Source organism: Anas acuta, chromosome 5 (genome assembly GCF_963932015.1).
Source record: "Anas acuta chromosome 5, bAnaAcu1.1, whole genome shotgun sequence".
In the NCBI taxonomy this organism is placed as follows: Eukaryota; Metazoa; Chordata; class Aves; order Anseriformes; family Anatidae; genus Anas; species Anas acuta.
The window spans coordinates 21,251,492-21,273,780 of NC_088983.1; the positions used below are offsets into that span (position 1 = coordinate 21,251,492).

Consider the following 22,289-nt stretch of genomic DNA (forward strand, 5'->3'; position numbering starts at 1 on the left):
TTTTTTTTTTTAACTCTTTACTCACATTTGTTAACTCAAATGTTAATGTGAGTGATATGGTGGGTAGAGTTTGCAAGACAAATTCATAGTAGTACATGAATAAGATTGTTCTATCAGGTCTGGATGATGGTTAAGCAGGACTTACTGCTTGACATGTAGGGTCTGGCAAGAAAGTAGAATGGGATTTTTGGCCTAAACTAAGCAGAAATGTTATTCAGTTTATTCAGGTTGGGGTACTTCATTCTGCATATTCAGACACAAAAGCCATTTCTAATTCACATCAATAGGTCATCTTATTTTTATACTCTACTCCCATATGTAGCTTTCTTAAGATGACTGCTGCATTTGAATGGGCACCACGGGTACAGAATGCTTAATGAAATACAATAAAACCACTTTATAAAACCTATGGTGCTGTAAGAACTCCACTGTGTCACACAGCATATATACTCAGATCTTGTCAGCAGTGGCAGAAGCACAAAATCTAACTGCTCTGAAAAGGTACTGCTTCTACAATACTTGAACAACAGGAAAACTAATAGCTGCCAGCAGTACGGGATGTAAGGCGGAGAGCTGAGTAGTGCTGCTCCCATCCAGTGGAGTCTAACAGTGCCATGCACTTGTTAAGTTGCTGAGTGTTTGTTATAAAATAACTGTGCTGCTGTGGGTGTTGGAATTAATACTTACAGAGTCTCAGTACGATGGAATAGTGATCGTCTGCTTCTGGATGATTGCCTTGTAAGTCTCTCACTGGTGCCTGTTTGTTTCCTGCATCCAGTGTCTCCATCAAAAGCACCCAGCTGGACCTCCCCATCCTCCAATTCGTCTGAGAGGCATGCCCATGCATCGGAGAGCAGCTGGACAACCAACTCGGAGGATACCAGCAGCCCCAGCATTGCTCCATCCTACACAGATCTGCAGTCAGTTAATACTGAGGACTTGACTAGTGGTGGAACATCTGCAGCAGATTCAGCTGGTAAGAGGGGAGCTTCAGGTTCCTGTCTCAATCGTTTTGACATTACTTAAACACTGTGCTCAGAATTGAACTACAGGAAATGAATCCAAAGCAGAACAAACTCAAGGATTAGGCATACTAATGCTTTTTTTAGGTCCAATCCCCAAGTAATCACACTTGGATTTTGCACACCCATGATATGTGAAGGCTGCCAAAGTAAGAGCCAAATGCAACTGTGTACCTGTTGGTGGACTTAGCTCAATGAAATGCTGCAGAATTTCTTTTGCATACCACATCAGCTTAAGCTCTTGGTATATGAGGAGCTCACTCTCAGTATATTCTGGGAGAAGTCCAGTGCCCTTCCTGATCTTCTGTGCAGAAATGCTTTCAATTCACCAAAGTGTTCAGCTGAGGCAGGCACAGGTCTCCATGCTTCCTGCAGTTTCAGTGAGTGCCAAAACACAGATCCAGGCTGCTGGATGCACTGTTACTGTAGAATAACAAAAAGACAGCGTAGGAGATGACAGGTGGTGGTTCAGCAGTAGATTTTGATCCATTAAGGATATTGGCTGACCTTACAGTGATCTATTCATGCCAGATGATGCCCTGACTGCAGAGAAATTCTCTGTGTGGCATTGCAGCTCTTTGCACCTCAGTCGTATTCTAGAACCTCTGAAACAGGAGAAATACCAGAGTGGTGCCATCAATGTCATGTGGAGCTGGGATGATGAAAACTCCTGCGTGATAAAGCAGATTTTCACAGAGCACGAAAAGAGCTCCTCTTGGGCTTGCCATGTCAGAACATAAAAAGGAAAGAAGGAAGCAGCTCCAGGAGCAGGCAATTCCTGGAGCACCTGCAGTACATTGGAAGCTATCAAGCCGAGTCTGAGGACAGTCAGTGGCTACCCAGTTTGATGAGAATCGATTTGCTGGTACCGTAATAGCTCAGACAAGTAAGGCATTTAATAATGTGTTTTACTCTTAGGTGGTGAATGTAACAATGTGTGTAACAGATGTGTTTTGCTGCTCTAAAAAAAAGTCAACAAAAACAAGAAATCAAATTTTGATCTATTTAGTGATGATCAGGACAATACAAATATATCAGGTTTAATTTTTATTTTTTTTAAGTAAGAAAAATGTATAGATGAGAAAAGCTTGAAAAAATCTGGTCAGTGGTCAGAGAAAAGTTATTGTAGCAATGGTGAATTTTTATTGTCTGAACACCACAGAAGATGATCTTGGATATGCTGTTTCCAAATATCACCACCTGTCCTGAATTTATGCGGCATGCAAAATTCTTAAGCATCTACTGCATGTCAAGGTTCAGGGCACAGCATTTTGCGAGGGAACAAATGAAAGCCTGAGGTAGGTCTGAATGCAGGCATACACAGAGCTGAGTCCCAGTGATGAAAATTGTAGTGTCCAGGGCTGTTAGGCTATAAGCAGGTAAAACTAGCTGGCAATCAACTTTCTCTCAATTTACACAAGATTTACGAGCAAAACCGTTCCATGGGCTTAAGCTTTATCAAGCTCATGTGTTTATGTAAGATATGACCTCGGAAGATATCCTAGAATGATGGTAGAGACCTCAGCAATCCCAGTTTGAAAGTTTACCCTCACTATGGGTGGGATCACAGAAAGCCTCCTGACTGATGGAGTCAGGATAAGATCAGTGATTTCCTATAAAGACAGTGAGGTTTACAGCAGTGAAGGTAAATACAGCATGAGCAGACCTGAAAGCAAAGATTTGCTCTTCAATCAGAGAGCAGTTAGAGGATGCTGTGCTTTATTGCCAGTGCTGGTTTGAACTCCAGCACCAAGAAGCCTTTTACAATACCTTTGTTATATGAGGGACTGTTCCAGCCTGCAGCAGCTAGCCCATAAATGTGGATCAAGTGACAGCAGACTGTCCATATAACATGGGCACCTTTATATGGTTATAACAACATGAACTTTACAAGCCAGGGATTGTAAAGTGCTGGGGTTTCATGGTGTTTGTGAAGCTGTATTTGGTGCTGGTAAAGTGGCCTGTAGCTTCAGAGCTTCCTCCTGTGTGTTTCTGTGTTGCTCAGCTTGGATCAGCAAGGAGCATGAAGAGAAGCACTTTTGGCATTTCTGCTGTACTCTGCAACAAAAATAACACAGGACATCTCTGTTGCTGACACAATTGAAGTATTTATTCATTCTTAAATGGATGCCTGCCTCTATTAAAAAAAAAAAAATCTACACATAAGGGGAGCAAGGGAGAGCTTTCTGTTATGATTTGATATTTGGAAGCCCTGAGATCTGTTCAGAAGTTGCACACAACTACCTCACAGCTACGTGTTTCGCATTAGAACAGTGTCTCCTTACCTAGCTTAGCTTGGATTTCTGCACTTCACTGTTCATCTCTAAAGCAATTTTATTTATATAAATTAAAAATAAATATTGACTTATTAAAAATTAATATATATAGTATCTATATGTATATACTAAAGTAGATACGATGTATTATACATTAGCACATGTAATATTTAATAGAATAATAAAATTTATATTACACATAATCATTAAGTTTATATATAATTATATGCATTATATATATTATGTATGGCATATATTACTCTGATTTTCTATGATACATGCATAGGATTATCATATATATGATATGTGTTTACACGTATATATACACACACACACAGCCTTGTGTAGATGTTTGCTGTATATTTTAGGTGTTTTACTGCCAGTTCCGTTGTTGTTTACGCTCTGATTGGTATCTATGGAGAGCTGGAGATACGCCAGGTTTGATGTTGACAGCTCAGCTTGATGAGCAGTTGTCCTGTTTGGCGTTCTCCTAAAACTCCAGGACTATTGGGGATTGTGAAGGAATCACTCCATTATTATTTTCTAACATCTGCATGGTTGGAGATAGAAGGTTGCATGTGTTACCCGTAATGGCTCAAAATTTAGAAAGTTAATAAATAACACAAGGAATTAACTTTGAGAGTTTTGTTATTTTAAAAGTAAACAGCGTGTTTTGAGGGGATTCTGCTGCTTTCTTTTTAAAACTTGGAGATGACAGCTCTGGCAAGCTTAGCTTCAGCTATTTCTTGAAGGTAATGGAGGGCAAATACTAGCTGAAGTTTGAACTTTTCAAACCTTCCCCCTCGCCTTTTATGCAGTAGTTTTCATACACATACTGTTTCTTTGGCTTTAGCCTGACAGATACTGAGTCCTGATATTATGACTGCAAGAATGGTATTCTGTAGGTTTTAAACAAGCAGCTTTGAACAGATTATACAGCTGTGCAGTGTGCTGGCATTGAATGCAAGAAACTGGCTACAAGCATTGTTACAAGCTTTGGAGATACTGAACATTAATAACAAAACCAGAGGGGAAATAGCGCATGCTGACAGTTACCACCTTCTGCCCAGAACTGCACTTCAGCAACGCTGTGTAAATATTAACCAACTTGTTCTGGTTCCAAGTCCCAGACACAGGACAAATCCTAGGTGGGAGAGCCTGCCAAAGTCAGCTGGACAGACTGCACAGAGGAGCATCGAACCCTGCCTTCAGGGAGGAGGGGACTAAGGAATATGATGAGGAAATAGCATCCAGAATCTGTTCTTGCACTTGCTCAGTGCCAGAAATAGAGGTTTTTTTCTTCCTCACATCCAATACTACCCAGCAGCTAGCAATTCAGGAATTCTATAAACCAGTTTTAATCCAATATTTTTCTTAATATATTTCTAACTTCTGTAATGCTTTTATGAGGTAGAACAGGAAAGCTCGGACTAGATAATTCAAGCAGTAGAGAAGTTCTGATCTGAAATCAGATATGTGTACTGGAAATCAGTTCTTCCTTAACATGTCATGAATGCTTTCAGGAACCCAAGAATCTCAATGTCCTCTGCATAGGTGTTGATGGAGTCGCTGTCTTTGTCCCTCCTTACAGCAGGAAGGAGAAGCACAGGAAATCTGTCACGTGAGAGAGGAAAATGTTAGAATGAGGAAAGAATCAGTACCGCAACAAGACAAAGTATATTTCTGTCTATTATGTTGAGAAAATTGTGAAACAGGCTTGGTCTGCAGTCATCTTTTAAGATCAGCAGGGAGGACTATAATATTCTGCATATCTCAGGCCAAAGAACCTCACCCAGTCTTTTCTGCACCCAACCCATAACCACAGTCTGAGATACTGCATATTCTGAACAAGCATCTCCATAACATTTTTCTGATTAATATTAACAGCAGCAAAGCTTGCCCCTATTCAGCAGTCTCCAGCCCTTCAAAACTCCAAGTGTTTTCAACATGCAACTTTTTAAGTTTCAAAAAGGATTGCCCTAGTGATAATACTTAAAGCAGAATTGAGATGTAAGTTGAGCTCAGCTCTGCCAGCCCTTGTGACCTCAGCTGAGACTAAAAGTAGTCCACTAACCTCAAAAGGTTCAGTATCTGCTTCATCTGTCCTCTAAAAAATAACACTGCTTAGTTATCTTCTCTGTTTTCCTCCCTTCTGAAGAAGAATGGTGCAAGTTGCTGTGGGACTGTCAGATTCTTGCTTGTTCTTCAGGAATGCTGATGAGTTTCAGGAGGAGAGGATATAATGTTGCTTTCATATGAATAAAGGAGTTAGAAGAAAAATCAAAAGTGTCTGTTCTTACTCATTCCTACCAGGCTGTCTTATCCTGGTTTCTCCTCTGAATTAGTCTGGCTTCCTTTGCATCTCTGAAAACATCAGGTCTAGGATAGGGAAGAGGCAAAGTAAAAGATGAGAAAGTGATGGTTTGAAAGAACAGGGTCTGATTTTAATGGTTGTGTAGGAACATTTCAGTTTAAAACATATATATATGTTTTAAAATATATATATAAAACATACATATATGGTCATTTTTCTGTTTAACTGTTTTCTTGCCTGTTCACCAGGGTAGAGTCAGTTCTGACTCCACCTGTGCTGTTGGCCCTGTACTGCAAGCAGCCAATGGACCATCTCCCAGTTGAGGTGCTGGGAATCGTGTTTTTCCTCGTGGCTATTCTGAAGTGCAAACCATGGTTACTGTGAATTTGTACCAGTTATACTTTGTTAAAAAAGCACTTAGTGCTGAACCTACACGGTGTTCTACATGAATGTCACAATTTTCACATGTATTCACTGATGTTTTTACACAGCTGGAGCAAGCAAAAGGGAAGCGGACAGAATTCCAGTCCCAGTCATGAGACTGAGCTGGTGATCTCCCTTTATGTGGGCAATATCCTGAGAGAATAGATGCGGGTAGCTGCTTTGTAGTTTATCTCATGCCAGTGAGGCGAACTAGGTGGTGCGAAGCCCTGTGTTTGTGTTTGCAGTGCTGCGATTCCTCAGCCCCTGTGTTTACATTGGCTCCAGTTGCTCTCTAATGCTGTGCAGAAAGCCACATGCCTGTGTGATAAGCTGGAGAAGTTCAGTCAGAGATTTTGCAGCTGGGCAGGACATTTCAGTTGGAAGCATAATTGGAAATGGAGTACTTGCATACAGTGGCCATCTGTGCTGAAAGAAGAAAAGCTAGGGTTTTTTGTGCAATCTAAATTACTTCTGAACTTAAAGCCTCTGGGAGTGAAGACCACTGAGGCATCTCCCAGCACCAAGTGTTTTGGTACAGTATGGAAATGGAAAACATCAGTAGCAATCTTCAACAGCATTATCTCACCTTTCATGTTCAGTTCCTGGCAGTGCACTGCTGTACCACTGATAGAAGCCAAAAATGGTACAGTAGCGATACAGCAGTCACAGAACCATAGAATGGATGGGGTTGAAAGACCTTAAAGATCACCTAACTACAACCCCCCTGCCATGGGCAGGGATGCCACCCACTAAATCAGGTTGGCTAAGGCCCCATCCAGCCTGGCCTTGAACACCTCCAGGGATGGAGCATCCACAGCTTCTCTGGGCAACCTTCTTCATGCAGCACATTGGCGTGCCTGGCGCCCCATGGAGCTGGCTGCACCAATTCTGCTGTTCTCAAGCAGAAGGTAACTGGGTTCACAGTGCAGAGAAGTTACCTACCAGGGAACACACATTTTGCACTGTAAATTCAAAACAGTAGAAAAATAAGCAAGGCTTCAGCAGTAGTAGTAATTAACAGGAGCTGTAAATTGTTTCATGTGCTCTTAATTAGAGGTGTGCTATCCCAGTTCTGTGTGGAATTTCCTGCCTGAATAAGAAGGGGATAAACAGAAGCGGCAATGTAAAACAGCAGGTGTAAAGGCTGGCTGGCACATACAGCAAGAAAGAATGAGTGATTTCATTATGCCCAACTGCATAGATTTGTTTTTTTTCCTTACTGTGATATTATCTAAAACATAAGAGAGGTTCAGGGGATCACTGGACAGGATACACACAGCACAGGAACTGGAGAAGTGCTGATGAACGCCTTTAGAGGATCAATTACAGAGTCATCTTCTCAGTGTGGAATAAAATGGGAAGCAGGTTTGTTAAAAACAGGAAAAATGTAGGAATTATTTAAACAAAACATCTAGCTTCTATGTTGACAATTTATTCTTTTGTGCCCACTTAGAAACTTTTCTTAATTATTTTTTATGTTCACTTTTATCAGAACTCCCACCTCCTTTATTCTTTTATTTGGACCCAATGTTAGGGAAAAGAAATGACACTTATTTTCTGATCTTTCAAGCTGGAAGTGACCACAGCTGGATGAGAGCACTGTAAGGAGATGTTGGTGTGTGCCTCTACTTGAACAAGTCTGCTTTCTAGTGGTCTACCCTTGATCAAACCAAATGTGTTGAAGCACAAATAGGACATCAGTGTTGTAGAATGAGCTTACTCATTTGTTATTAGAAGCAATTTGGGGTTAATTGTCCTAGTGTTGTCAGATGAGATTGAAGTCCTCTTGCCTAATCTTAGAACAGATACAAATTGATATTTGCATTACAATTGTCCTTGTTACACAACAATAAGAGGAGATTTCAGGCTACTTTGTTCATTCTGATTTTGGTTACTGAGAATTGTGAACCTGGATTTTGGGACATGGATGCGAGTCCAATATACTGGCATGGCATTATTTTCAAATAGCTGCAGCTCAGTATGCTCCTCTCCAAATCTAGCTATTTAGATTAGTACACAAAAGGATAGTAGAGATCCTTTTAGCATACATTCTGTAGCCCAGTGCCCTCACTCACCTTACTGGCTTTGCAGAAGTTATGCCATTTAAGTGCAGACTTCAGTCACTAATTTACTGAATGGGGTGTATTTTCACAGGTGGATGTTTTCAGAGAGCCTTAAACATGATTCACTTAAGATCATAGGAATAGAAGCTATTTCCCAGGACACCAACTGTAAACGTATTCATAACCACTTCCTATCCACTTGTTCCCATGCCAGTATTACGTTTTAAATAGATTTTGCCCTCTCCAATGTAAGTCCCTTTAATGCATTTATACAGTGTAATCATATCCCTCAATGTTTTCATTTTGCTGTACTGAACATGACAAGTTCTTCAGTGTTCTGTTTCTCTTTTCTCCTGTTTCCCTCTGGTGCTTCTGTTTGAATTAATCTTTCTCAGATATGGTAATCAAAACTGCACAGACTGAGGTCTCACCATAGCCTGATGTCATGATAATATTTCCCTATCTTCTGGATTTCTCTCCTTGAAACACCCCAGGATCTTATTTTCGTTTATGCTAGTGCATCAGGCAAGTACCTTTTTACTATATTCAGATTGACTTGCTTTATCCTAGATCACTCTTTAATATCTAATTAGTGAGTTCCTTCATCATTACAAATGTATCTGTCCTTAAATGCCTAAATTATGAACTTTATATTGTTTATTTCATCCCATTTCTGTTCCACCCCTCAAGATGAACTGCTCCTTTCGGTATGATATTTAGAACTTCCTTTATATAACCAGTTCCTCCTAATAGTGCGCATTCAGCAAATACCATTAGCATGCTCTTTTCTGTACCATTATCATTAATTAAAATGCAGATAAAAGTAGTCTGTCTTAAAGAAATTCTACCTGTAGCTGCTCTAACCTAATACTTCTCTTATAATAGCTATCTTTCTTCTAGATTGGTTCTTATTTTTCTCTTAATACTAGTATCAGTCTCCATTTGAACTCTTTCCCAGATGGCATTACAGTATATGTTTTTTCTAATGCCTACGGATCTATCTTTGGTCTGGAAAATCAGTTGTCAAAGAAATCTGTTAGCTTTAGCTGAAACAAACTACTTCTTTTAAAACAAGATTCCATCCCTTTTTCATCTTCCACTTTTCACTCTGTCATTCCAAAGTCTTGCATAGTATTGCAGTCTGATTTTCAGCCTTGTGTTTTCCAAAGTCATTTTTACCCCCTACAAATAGTTACCATGTGCGCTGTTCTCCACTTCTGCGTTACCATTCCCATCTGAAGTGACTCCTTTAAAATCCTTGTGATCGGAGCTGTAATTGCATATGCCAGTTCTTTCAACGTTCAGGGATGGGGCTTATCAGGCCTCCTGATCTGAGTACAGTAACCTCTTCAAAACGTTTTCTTACCTCATTAATGTTAATTTCCACTTCCACTCCCTCCTTCTGATTATCTATCCTGCCTCCTGTGCTCTTATCACTACATTCTGCATCATCGTTCTTATTAAAGAGTAGTAGCAAAGTATTCATTAGCTTTGGGGCAATGTCTAGGTGCGTTAATGTTTAATTATAACCCCAGCCTCACTTCCTTGCTCTTTATATATACATATATGTGGTTTGCTTTATATCCAGTGTGCAACATTACTGACAAGGATTATTTCTGAGGAAGGTAGGGCCCATTAAGCAGGTAGACTAGTCCTGTATTGGCTCTATTGGGCTTTCATCTTCAATAAGAGTTCTAGTTGTAGGGGAGAATTTAATGGAGATAGTGACAAAATAAGTCAACTTGGTAACACAAACAACAATATCCCTCATTTCAGTTGCTTAAATGATGTTAGACCAGAGATGAAGCTAAACCTGCTTGGAAAATCAAACGATTAGGGTAGGATCCCTTTCTGTCAGGTTTATGTGCCGATCAGTGCATGCGTAACTAAATTAATGTTTGGGAAGGAAGGAAAGAAATGCATCTTCAGTGTTTATAGCAGCACAGTGGCACAACTCCACTGTCCACAACTGCGCTCTGTCGTCAGGAACATTTATTTTACACCAGCTCATACTTCAGCTGATGTACCCAAAGGGCTGGCTCTGGACATTGGTTCAGTTTTACCATGCTGGTGGAGAAGGTCCCGGGGGTGAGGAACATGGGGAGAGCTGCCAGAAGTGGGGCAGCGGTGGCTGAAGGTGTGGGGAGACAAGAGGGACTGTGTGTAGGCAGGGGGCTCCGACCTTGCCGGGAGCTTTGGATGTGGTCAGAGCCCCTCATCATTCCTTCACCGTTTGTTCCTCTCCTTGCTGCTTTCTGCCTTACCATGTGTGAGGATATAGGGCCCACATTGCCTGCCCTAGAGAAGAGCAGGAGGTGGAGGCTTTCTGCTCTGCCTGCTGCTAGGGGTGTGGGAACTGCTGCTGGCAGGAAAAGCTGCCCACACAGTTGGCAGGGCCGGGGCAAGGAACAGAGGGCTGTCGGGTAGGAATCAGCTGTTGGAGGCAGAGTAAGCACTCTCTGCCTTTGGCATAGGGTAGCCCGCAATCTGCCACACCTGGCAGTCCAGCACCTTTGGCTGCCATTTACGTTTTGCTTTTTGCTCTTTGTGTCTGCACACACAAACAAGCACTCTGGCACCTGAAAGAGGCGTAACTCACTGTGCTCGCCGTGAGACTCTGACCTCTGTGGGTGCAACTGTCTGTAGGAATCTCCTTGCTGGTTGAAATCATTGTGTAAGTAGGATTTGAGAAGGTAGGTGCTTGTAATAGACACCTCTTGGCTCCAGCCCCAGGATTAGTCGATCATTTTCACAAGCACAGTAATGGAACAGCAATTACAAAGCACACTGTTTCCTGAAACACCCTAAGGCAGATTTTGGGGCAGCAGATGAATTTAATGTTTGAGCAGCATAAATGCAGATAAATTAACACTTGAGTGTCTTCAGTGCTCCATACCAAAATGAGAAGTAAAGTGTAGGACAAGGAGGTCAGTGTTTCCTAGCAAAGGGTAAGTTATGATATGAAATGGACGTGTTGAAGTAGGTGTTTAGTAAGTAGCTGTTTTGAGTATTATCTGACATGTAGATAAAGGTGTAAGCTTAGACTTGCCCCTTTCCCAGGTTTCATGTTATGCTAAAGTAGAAGTCCTGGTTTTCTGACTCAATACATAAAGAGGATGGTCCACCACAGCAGCACTGGCATGGCTGGAGGGAGCAGCATAGATCTGAGTCTGGATTCAGACTGATCTGATAGATCTGAGTCTTTTGAAAAGTAGGGGTATATGCTGTACTGTCATTAACTGCTGAGGTCTTTCAGTATCTAAAATAATCTCTATCTGTACAACTCCATCTCAGTATAAATAATAGGTTCCTAGCACAGGCACCTGCCAAGCTTTAGTCCATTTTGCATATGCTTTTTCTTAATATGTCCCCAATTCAATATGAATCCTCTTTTTTGGATTTTTTTTTATGCAGTTGCATAATTGTGAGTGTAGTGCTGAGATGTACATGTTCTTACAAGAAATATGTGGTAAGACTGTCAGTTTTGAATGAAGTGAGATAAATTCATGTTCTTGCATAAGCACCAACAATGGTCTTGATTCTCTTCAGCAAAACATACAGCGAGGTCCTCCTGCAGAGAAGCCCAACAGAAATGTTTGCTCAGTGCAAAGAGCACAAGGATTTCTGTATGGCTGTGCCTGTTATATCCTGCCTCCCCCTAATCATGCATGTGTGTGCGTTGTGGTGGGCACGAGTCTCATGGAAGGATCTGAGTGGAAGCAGAGCACAGCACACAGGGTCCGGAGAGTACGCTGGGCGCAGGGTCTTGCCAGCACAGCAGACAACTGGAGGGTGTTAGCTTATTTGACACGCCAGCCGGGATGCCAGCTTCATTGCTTCACTGCCCTTCGGGGCTGCAGAGCTCTGTCTCCAGCACAGTGAGTTGGCTCTGAAAGTGGGACATGAGGTTCGCCCAGGGTGCTTCGCTGTGCCTCCTCTTCGGCAGGCCCTTCGCTAGGCAGGCAGAATTAGGCTCTGGGTGGGAAAGTTTACACAAAAGAAACAGGGGGGCTTTACTGGAGGCTTTGCTTTCACGAGCCCATCACTCCTCCTCCCCCGGATTGAGTTGTTTGTTCAGGCCTGGTTGCCTCCAGCAACACATTATAGTGTGAACTATGGTGTATCCTGGGAGACCTGCAGGATTCTCTGCAAACCTTTTGAATTCTTAGTCTCCAAGGAGGGGGAGACAAAAAGGCATTTCACTCTGTTGACGCAGTTGCGTGGACATTGTTCCCCTTTTTTGAATGTTGGCATGTCTCTCTGGCAAATGCTGTAACTGGACTCCACAGTCTTCATCTTGCTTCTTCATCTCAGACAGTAGAATGTCATTTTCTTGGTAAAGCCACCGACCTGCACTGCCTTAAAGGCTGTATTTGAAACCAGGCAATCTACTATGCCCAGCTGCAGAGGTTTCAGCAGGGCTGTGCACTTGTTATCTCTGAACACACAGGTCAGCCCTCGTGGATGGTAGACTTCAGGCTTTCTGGGTACGTCTGGCCTTAAAGTAAACAAAGATTGTGTCATTCATGAGCAGTTTTCTGCTTGATTTGGCAGGGCAACAAAAGGAGTGAAGACACAGTGACATGGATTTGCAACACGAGTATGTACTCAGAGCTCTGTTAAGGTCACATGTCTATGCTTAAGTCGGTGCCACTGCAAATTCTTTAGATCTAAACAAGTATTATGAGAGCCTCTCCACGATGTTGTCAAACCCTGTAGGTACACGTTTTGTTTCTGCTCAATTTGAAATTACAGGACTCACTGATTTTCCTCAGCTGCTTCAGCTCCTTTGGCTGCTTTGTGTCCTGTACTTACAGCGACCAGCCTGTCAGTCTCAGCATAGTTAAAACATTTTGAAAAGTATTTGATTTCTTGGTTAGTCATGTACATGTCCAGAGGCAGACAGTGTCAGACAAACTGAGCTCCCATGAAGTTCAAGGTGGGTTAGCTGAGAGGTCGGTGCTCCAGTAGCTGAGGCATCAACACCAGATGGCATCTCAGTAGCAGAGCAGAGTCAGATACATGGCACTTGACAATGGTGCTGGTAGTAAGGGGATGTTTCGGGAGGGCAAGAGGGTTGCAGAAATACACATAGCTGCAGAGTAGTGGACACGCTCAGGGCCATGCCCTCTGCACCTAGGGGCACCACGTGCCTTGGCAGGCCTGGTTGCTGCGCTGAGGCTTTAGCCCTGCCCTTTATACCCCTGCCGGGGAGCTGCTGGGGCAAAAGGCTAGCTGTGCCCTGCTGAGACTGACAGTCCAGCTGCACCCACAGAACAAAACCAGCTTGTCTCACGCCTCTGGGCAACCACACGGCTGAACGAATGGAGCAAACAGGTGTGAAGAGAGAGACGGGAGAGGGGTTTGGCCGGAGCCAGTGGCTCCCTGTGTGCGGGATGAAAGGAAAATCGGGTCGGTGGAGACCAGCAGATCAGAGGGGCTGCCCTTCAGTGCAGGAAGGCACTTGAGATTAACCCGTTGCTTGCTGGGGGCCTGCTGCCAAGGACATCTCAAGTCAGACAGTGTGTGACCAGGCCCCGGCATGCTTCTGCTTTTGTGCCTGGAAACTCAGCTCGGGCTTTCTCAGCTTTTTTTCCATGGAAGAAATGAGGAGCAAGTACATATGAGGACACGTGGGTAGCCTATATCTTTTTTCTGGTTTGAATTATTTTTTACTCTGTTAAGTAGGGATGGCTTTAATCCATATGCTCCAGCCCATCCACTGTTTTACAGAGAAGTTTTAAAGCAACTCTTGAGCCTCCTGGCTCCCAGTACTTTGAAGAGAAAAGATTGCCGGCAAAGGCCTCGTGGTGAAAGACAATTTTGTTTCGGGTACTGTAATTGTAAGTGATACTGCTTCCTTACGTGTTCTTGCAGTTTTAAGGAGAAAAGGCTATTTTCACTTGCTGGTCTTTGTATACTTCTAGAGCAATCTTGTATTCTTCCCCAGAGGTGACTTATTTCAGGCTATAAAATTCATTCTTCAGTTAGCATAGTCCATACAGTGCTTTGGGATCATTTTAGTTGGAAACAGCCTTATTATGTGCAGATAAAATCATAAGTGAGGTCATTCTTGTCCTCCAGAAGTGCCAGCCTTCCTCATTTACTAGAATTTAGTAAACCCCTTGAAGACATTTCCCAAACATTCCAGCAGACTGTTGTATGAGCTGCACTCAAACATCATTGTGCCAGAGCAGGTTACTTCAGCTTCTTAGCAGGTGAGCATCTTGCCTTCTGTCAGTGAAGGTAAAATGGGCAAAGGGACTGTCATGCCCCTTTACTTGGCAGAAGACCCCTCTGCATGGGGAAGAATTTCTTTATAATGTGCTTAAGAATTTAAACTTCTGTTCATTGATTGGGTAATCACAGCAGCACTGATGCAAAGTAATGAAGGAATGGTATTTCCTGAGAAAATACATACCAATTCTAGTAGTAGCTAATCCTACACTGAAGTGCCCTATAGTGTCATTTAAATTTCATCAGCGATTATAATTTTTGCAGCTCACAAAAACCTGAAACTGGAACTAACTGTGTAGTAATCATTGGAGGTAAATATTCTTCACTGTTTTTCCCTCAAAAATTTAAAAACCTAATGCTGCCTTTATATTCCTTAGGTGATTTTTCTTTGTTTGTTTGTTTTAAAAGCCTTCAACTCAGAAAATCGTGGCTGTGTTTGAAAAATGCAATATTCTGTATTTCTTTGTATAAATGAAGCTGGCTTTGCAATGTGTTCAAAAAGTCAATTTCCACTTGACTACACACATCACACAAATGGAAAAACATTTAAAAAGAGGAAAATATGATGGTGAATATACAGAAATATTTAAGAAAACCTCCAAGCTGTATGTCGAATCTGCTAGCATAGTTTATTTTAAAGTAAATTTCAAGTTAGCAGCTGTACAAAATGGTGGCCATACCATTTCTGATGAAGGAGGAAAAGTAACTGATAAAATCATTAAGGCAATGAACTGGGACTCAGACATGATATGTTCTTTGCTGTCTCTTTGTCCTCTGTGATGAATGGCAGGACAGATGATAATTCTCTTTATTACTAGCCCTGTAAGGATAAAGTCACTTTTAATTCCTGTGAAAAGGAAAGATGGGAACAATGAAGATCCTCCAACATAAAGTTCTTCTCTATGGTTTGTCCCACAGAAGTTTGAATGCAAAGGCTGCCTTTATCAGCTGCATGTTGATTTTATCAGCTTCTTATACTTTGTAGTTTGTCTATGAATTTTAAAGACCATCCAGTGGAGCAGAGATTAAAAATTAGCACCCTTTGTGTCCTATTGAAAGCCGAACAGCCCCTCCTTCTTAGGCACTGCAGTTCTTTGCTAATAAGGCTGACTGAACAAGTCTTCATTAAACTTCATGTTGCTGGACTGGAGGATTTATTCAGCCCCACCATTCGCTCAGACCATGACCTAGACAAATCAACCGTAATGCCTCAGATTTGAAAGGCCTTTGTTTGTCTTCTCACATTCTTAACGCAATTAGTAGCTCTGCAGCTTGTCTGCTTGGGCAAGGTGGGGTCACAGAGTCTCTCGGAGTAGCTACTGTTCTTACTGACTTGCCAGGGGCATCCCTCAAGTGATTCAGTCCCATGTGATTTTAGCCATGCAACTCCCTGTCCCATGGCACGTAAGGATAAAGCCAGTAGCACTCAGCTCTCAGTCGCACTGTGCTGCCTCTACCTGCAACCTGCTAGGAAACATCATAGGCCAAAATTTCCTCTAAATGGGTATAAATAAACTTGGTTATGCAATATGTCTGTCCTTGATGTGACTGAGTCTTCTCCCCACTTCCAGGCACTGTTGTCCAGATGTTCACCACTTCTTTTTTCGAACAGGAATTACAACAGGTATGACTTCTGTTTACCACACCAGACTACACACAAGTCTTAGATGGAAAGTCGTCTTTCAGTTGAAGTTAAAGCTATTAGAAACAACACCAAATAAAACAGCTTTTTGTAAGAGTCTTTAAAGCCTTAGGAGATATTTTACAGATATGTAATTCCTTGAGCATGTTGGAGTTTGCTTTGCTCTAGAAGAATGAAAGGCCAGAGATTTAAATTGTATTTCTTCATCATAAATCCTGGGGATGATGCATTTACTTTGGCACTAGTTTTGCTGCTTCTTCAAATTAGGTCTCTGTTCCCTTCAGCGTTACTGCATTGGAGGGAGTGGTATGATTTCCATTTATTATGGTCAGGAGCTAAGATTTCAGGTTTCTTCCCCCAGGCACTGGCTTACGCAGCATTGAGGCCTTTGCCTTTTCTGTGCCTTAAAGTCACAACACAGAGGAAACATACAGCAGGTAAGGCAGGGTGCTTCTTCTGTGTGTGTGCATGTGTGTACACATACGTACGTGTATGCATGTGACTAGATGCATTTCTATTTTTGTGTATCTATATGTGTGTGTGTACATTTCTACGTGTTCTTTTTTGTAGATTCTTGCATGACATGAAACAAAATCTAAGTAGCATTTATTGTCGGAAGGGAGGGCAAGCATCAGGCACACCCATCAGAGTGGTTATCGAATCAGTATCAAAGGGTATCGAAGCAGTTCATAAGAGTGCTACAAATAATCTCCCTGCTTTCTGGTCCCCCTTCATACCTCTAACACACACAGATCCAGGTCTCTCTGGTGTGAAGCATGGCTGCTGCGCAGCACAAGGCAGACCATTTTCTGTTCAGGTGTCATCCACCAGTATGTGAGGAAAAGAATATTTTCTGACTCTTCTGAGCCAAGCTCATCTTGGAGGGGAACAGAGCTCCTGCCTCCAACTCAGAGAGTGGTTTGATAGGAGATGTGATAGGAGATGCACTCAAAGGAATCTGTTTCTAAGCATTGAAAGCTTGGCGTGGATTTGAGTAGCATGGTTAGGATATCTTGGGGGTGAAGAAGGCACCTCTGAGAGTTCCCAGCATAGCATAAGAACTGGAACACCTGGGCATCGGTCTGTGGCCTGTGAACTTCTCTATACTCTCTTTTTCTCACAGACCTTAAGTGCTTACTGGCAAAACACTGATTCAACATGTGGAAACATGTAACAAGCAGAGACTCATCTGAGACCATGGCTCATAGAGCTCCCTGATATTAGTGGGTTTGGCTATTCATATTTTCAGTCATGAGAAGCCATATTTAGCTCTAATGAGTGCCTGGATTGAGCCTCGTGTTATATAGCTGAGGATTATCTGGCTTGCAGTTAATCTTTCCTCCCACTGTATTTTGATGCCTTTCATTCCTTAAAGCTTTGTTCCTCGTATTTGTTTTGTTTTGTTTTGTTTTGTTTTTTTCTTTGAATATATCCTGGCCCAAACCACCTTGTCTATCCTGCCAGGATGGTGCTCCAGAAATGCATTCTGGGCCACTGAGCTTTCGTTTTACCATCGTTTCCTCCAAAGGAAAGGGTTCAGGCCTGGCTCCTGTTCCAAAGTCATTGGTTGCAAGTTCTAAACACAAGACAAACATGACTGGCATGAGATTGTGTTCAGCTGAATTGTGCAGGCTGGCTTTGGTTTGTTCTCACTCTCAACTGCTGCAGGATGAGCACAGGCCAGCAGTGACAAGATACTGCATTATGAGCAAATCCTTATCTGTTATCTATACTTTAAATGCCTCAGGAAACAAGGGTTGAAACAGACTTTGATGCAGGTTTCATCTTTTGTAAGGGTGAATATGAATAAAGCCTGATGAGCTGTGATGAAAAATAGACCTGGTGATCATGGGTAGCCAGGAGAGCTTGTGGATTCATGCAGTGTGATCCATTAGGCTGCCAGACTAGGCGCCAGCACTAAGGGCAAAAGAACCACTGGTTAGTTGTCAGAAGGTCAATCATATTGTCGTAGAAGAGGTCAACTCAATAGCTGGTTTTAATTATTCTGCTGGAGCTGTTGGAAAAGTTTTGAGGTTGTACTGGTTTTCCAGTACCTCCATCAAGGTTCACAGTTAAGCTTAGAAAGACTGGACCTGAACTAGCAATAGCATTATAGGGTCCTTTTCTTGGGTGAGGGGTGTGAAGCTCAAGCTTCTGCCTTAGGTAAACAAGAATAAAGTTGAACCCAGACTTCCTACAAGCAAACAGAAAGCCTTAGCACCAACCTAACAAACATTTTGAGTGAATTTATCCCTCTGATTTTTCAAAAAGGCTGTTGAGAGTCTTCAAGGTGTGTTTAGCTTGGAGATAACAACAACTTTTTAATGCCTGGGGTTTTTGGAAGGCAGTATTTTCTTTCCACAGATCTGATTTTACTCCTAATTTCAGGTAATCACTGCACATTTTAAACGTTTTTTATCAGAAAGGGGTCAACAGTCTAATACCACATGAGAGAAAAATCATCTGCTGCCTGAGGAACAAGTTTACTTCAATATTGCCATAATGTCTTTGAATCCCATGCAGTGCTCCATCTTGGTGGCCAGATTAATTAGGGACTTTAATTGGGAACAAGAAACAAAAGAGTGTCTATGAAGAGATGACTTCATCTCCCTGTTCATCTTACTTTGCTGTTTCACACAGAAAGACAGAGACAACAGACAGAACAGTAGACAAAATTATCTACATAAAGGTTTCACTTGGCTGAGGAGAAGAAGGATAAAATGAGAAAGAATCATTGTTCACTTGGAAAGTCACAAGAGCAGGTTCAAGTTTTCCTCTCTTCCAGCCAGGGTGTTTGTTTAAGCCATATGCCTTTTACAGTTTTGTTTAAGCAGTTTGTCCTTCAGTTGATTTCTTCATCTCATTCTCCTTTAGCCTCAACTTGCTACAGGCCAGGGAATTTTCAGCCTCGGAAACAAAAGGTGCCTTTTTTTTATACAGGTAGAGAAAGCCCTATCTGCTACTTAAAGCTATTACACAAGGCTCAGGAGGGAAGTGAGCAGCAATGGTGTTGCAAAAAGGATGGCTTTATGGCTGGGGTTGTTAGAAAACAAATGATCCAGCTGTGCCATTAATTACCTAATTTCAGGCTCAAATTCCCAAAGGCCTAGAGAGAGAGGCTGGCACAAGGGGGCTCGTTTTGTGGCTGCTCTTCATTTGTATTTCTTTCCAGAGAGGAGCATTTAACCACTGCCTGCCACCTCACCAGCCAAAACAAATTCACCCTGTCAGAAAGGCAGTTGTCTCTTCTTCAGGTTGGCACTCAACAGCTCTGCTGCATGCTCTTCAGCATCTCTGCCACCTGAAAGGCTTTTGAATAACACTTGTCCCTGCACTACCCATTATAGTAATTCCATCATCTAGTCCCTCTTTCATCATTTAATTCACAGTCCTCGTTTGACCAAAAAAATCATAGCTTGCTCTTTCCTTTTTGATGGTGCACTCTGCCATGCCCTGCTAGTGAAACTATAAAACCATTTACTTCTTCAGTTAACTCAGTGTACTTAAAATGGTTTTTGTACTGATTTATTTTAATAGTTGGTTGTCAAATCAGTAGTTTATTGGTATGCCAGATACTTTCTGGCATGATTTCCAAATTATCCAGATAACCTTGCCTTCAAACAATCTGTTTGTTTTCCTTAGTGTGACAAAATCACAAATAAATTTTATTTCTCCATAGTAACCATTAAGAGGAAATGAAAAACAAAAAACTGAGTAGCCCTAAAAATGTCACAATGGAGCGGAAGGATGCTGGCTATTCTTCAGGGCCACTGACAGCTTGTCCCTGTGGTTTTGAGTCTTATGTCCAAAGTGTTTGGGATGGGAGGGGAGAGCAATGACAGAGACAATGAAGGCTATGCTCAAGGTTTGGGGAATATTTGGCAGATGGAGTGATTGGTTTTGGTGAATCAGGCTGCTTGGGTTATAAGCTCTATTTCCTTCTTTAGTTTGGCGTCTATGGTAGGAACTGGAAGAAACTTCCCAAACCGTGAAGTCTAATCCCCTGCTATCACAACTGGACACATCCTGTTTCCCTGCCATAAATTTGTTGTGCATGGTCTTCAAAAACAGGATTTTCATGCCCTTCATATTCCTACTGTATACAATATATTTATATATTTTTTTTAATAATCAGAAACCTTTTCCTAATTTCTGTCCTTTAATTTGAAAGAGACATAGGAAAAGACAAGAAGGTACAAAAGTAGAGATTGAAATTGGTTGTCTTTAAAATATAGTAAGTACTTTGCATTTAAAAGTTTCCCTGTGTTTACCTAATCTGGAATAAATCCAAACCAGTTCACCTGAGAGCAAAAAAAAAAAAAAAAAGAAAATTTCAGTCCTAAAAAACAGCTGGTATTTGAAGGGTTAATTGGAGAAAGTGATTCAGCTGCTGACACAGGGAGTGGGCTGGGGATTGCTCTCCCAAGGTGATCAGCTGAAATGTTTGGGGGGTTGGTTTTTCAAAAAACAAAAAAGAGGGAAAGAAAAGTTAGTTTTTCTATGGGAAGGGGAAAGGCTCAGTTTCTTGCATGCAGTTTCACCTGCAGTTTCCCACCCGTTCAGCCTGTTGATGGCAGCCGTACTGTCTCTCTCCCACTGCCTGCTTTCTGGGTGTGCCAGATCTGGAAGTAACCTGCACATTTTTCATATCTGCCCTGCCCACACAAGCAGGACGGGCTGATTGGCAGGCGGAGAGCCACGGGTCCTGCTCAAGCACGCCGAGTGCATACCTCCCCACACAACTCCCACAGGAGGCGGCCATGGACAGGCGTACGCACAGCCAGCCGGACTGACACGCTGGGGGCTGGCACCGCAAAAAAGTTATCTGATCCCTGGGTAAGCTCAGCAAGAGGAAAATCCATTCATCCGAGTGATCTGGATTTTTTTTTTCATCAGTGGGAAGAGGAGTGTGTAAACTTCATTTAGAAGAAAGGTACTGTAACAGCAGGGGCCAATACGTGTCTGGGTAGGTGGGTGGGTAGGTGGGAGGATGGCTGATGGATGAACGACAGAGAAGACTGGAAGAAAGAACAATCTCAGCCGGTGGAGTCCTAGGGAACCTGTGACACAATACCTCTCACTTGGGAAAGTTCTATTTCCAGGAAGACTTAGGTCTGTGAAACTGGTAGGATGAGGCGGAGGGCTGACTTTTGGTCCTTCAGGAACAAGTGATTAAAAAGAGGGATTGTAAGTTGTATGTATACAACTAAACCAGCACGTAATGTCCCCCTGTGCTGTGCTCACAGTGCCTGCTGCGCTGCTGCAAGTGCAGTGTGTTTTAAAATTGAGAAGGATGTGGGGGAGGAGGGCAGTGTGGTTCATGAACTTTTGTGGGAGGTTATTTTCTGATCAGACGAAGGAAAAGTAGGCTGTTTCCTTGTTGATAAAAGGTGTTCTCTGTGCCATAAGAAGATAAATAGAAGCGTACAAAAAGAGCTATATTAATTTTCTCCAAATATTGCTGAAGGGATAAAGGAAATCTGTGTCTGTGCCTACTTAGGTGTTCAAAAAAGTGAAGGTTTGGAAGCAGGTTTTGCTGTGAGACTAACAGCTCTGAGCTGCTCTGTATAGAATTTCAGTGGGTGAGTGAGCAATTCAGATTAGTCAAGTGCTGCATTGTTCAGGGACTTCAGTGTTCCAGTATTTGTTGAAAACACAAGAAATGCTTTGCCCTCGTGTGTGCAGGAAGAAGCAGCTGGAATGACAAATGAGCATACACTTGGTACTGAGTTCTGAAATGAAAAAAGCAAAGTTCGGCTAAGTATACTGTGATCTACAGGAAAGGATAATTTGATACAAACTCTTTTTTCCTCTTATGTTATTTTTAAATAGTACTCACACTGCAGTATCATTATATGTAAGAGCTTGTATGTCTGAGCACTCTGAGCCTCTGAGCTCAGGTTGTGTGAGGACATCCTCACAGATACAGTTATATTGGGCCTCCTGAATGCTGTCCTGGTTCCCTTCATATCACTTAATTTCCACTCCTTACAGCCAGTTCCAAAGAGCTCAACTCAACATCAGCTCTCCATACTTAATCTTGTTACATTAATGCTTTTCTGTGAGGGAGCAGCACTGACATTCATCCAGCTATTTCTAAATTCATCAGGAAAGGGGAATGCCCTTAAATAACTGTTGCTATAATTTTTCTCATGCATAGTTACAAGAACAGCTGTTTTAAAATTTACTAGTCACTCTGCAGATTAAAAGGTCAAAAAGTTTTAAAGTGATTTTGTAGCTGGAGCTCCTGCATATCGCAAATCATAGCACATCCTGGATTTAGTTCCCGTGAGAACAAGAATAATCCTTTAG

At 42.1% G+C, this 22,289-nt stretch overlaps 1 protein-coding gene across 4 annotated transcripts in view; it reads left to right on the plus strand.

Moving 5' to 3' along the window:
- The window catches only part of STON2 (stonin 2), a 77,069-nt gene that overhangs the window by 24,093 nt on the left and 30,687 nt on the right, over positions 1 to 22,289 (plus strand). For all 4 annotated transcript variants that reach the window (XR_011096933.1, XR_011096934.1, XM_068683027.1 and 1 more), the window contains exon 4: positions 779 to 976. Coding sequence is in view for 2 of the 4 variants with exons in the window: in XM_068683027.1 (XP_068539128.1) it covers positions 779 to 976 (198 nt within the window). In the remaining 2 variants the exon portion in view is untranslated. The remainder of the gene's footprint in view (positions 1 to 778; positions 977 to 22,289) is intronic.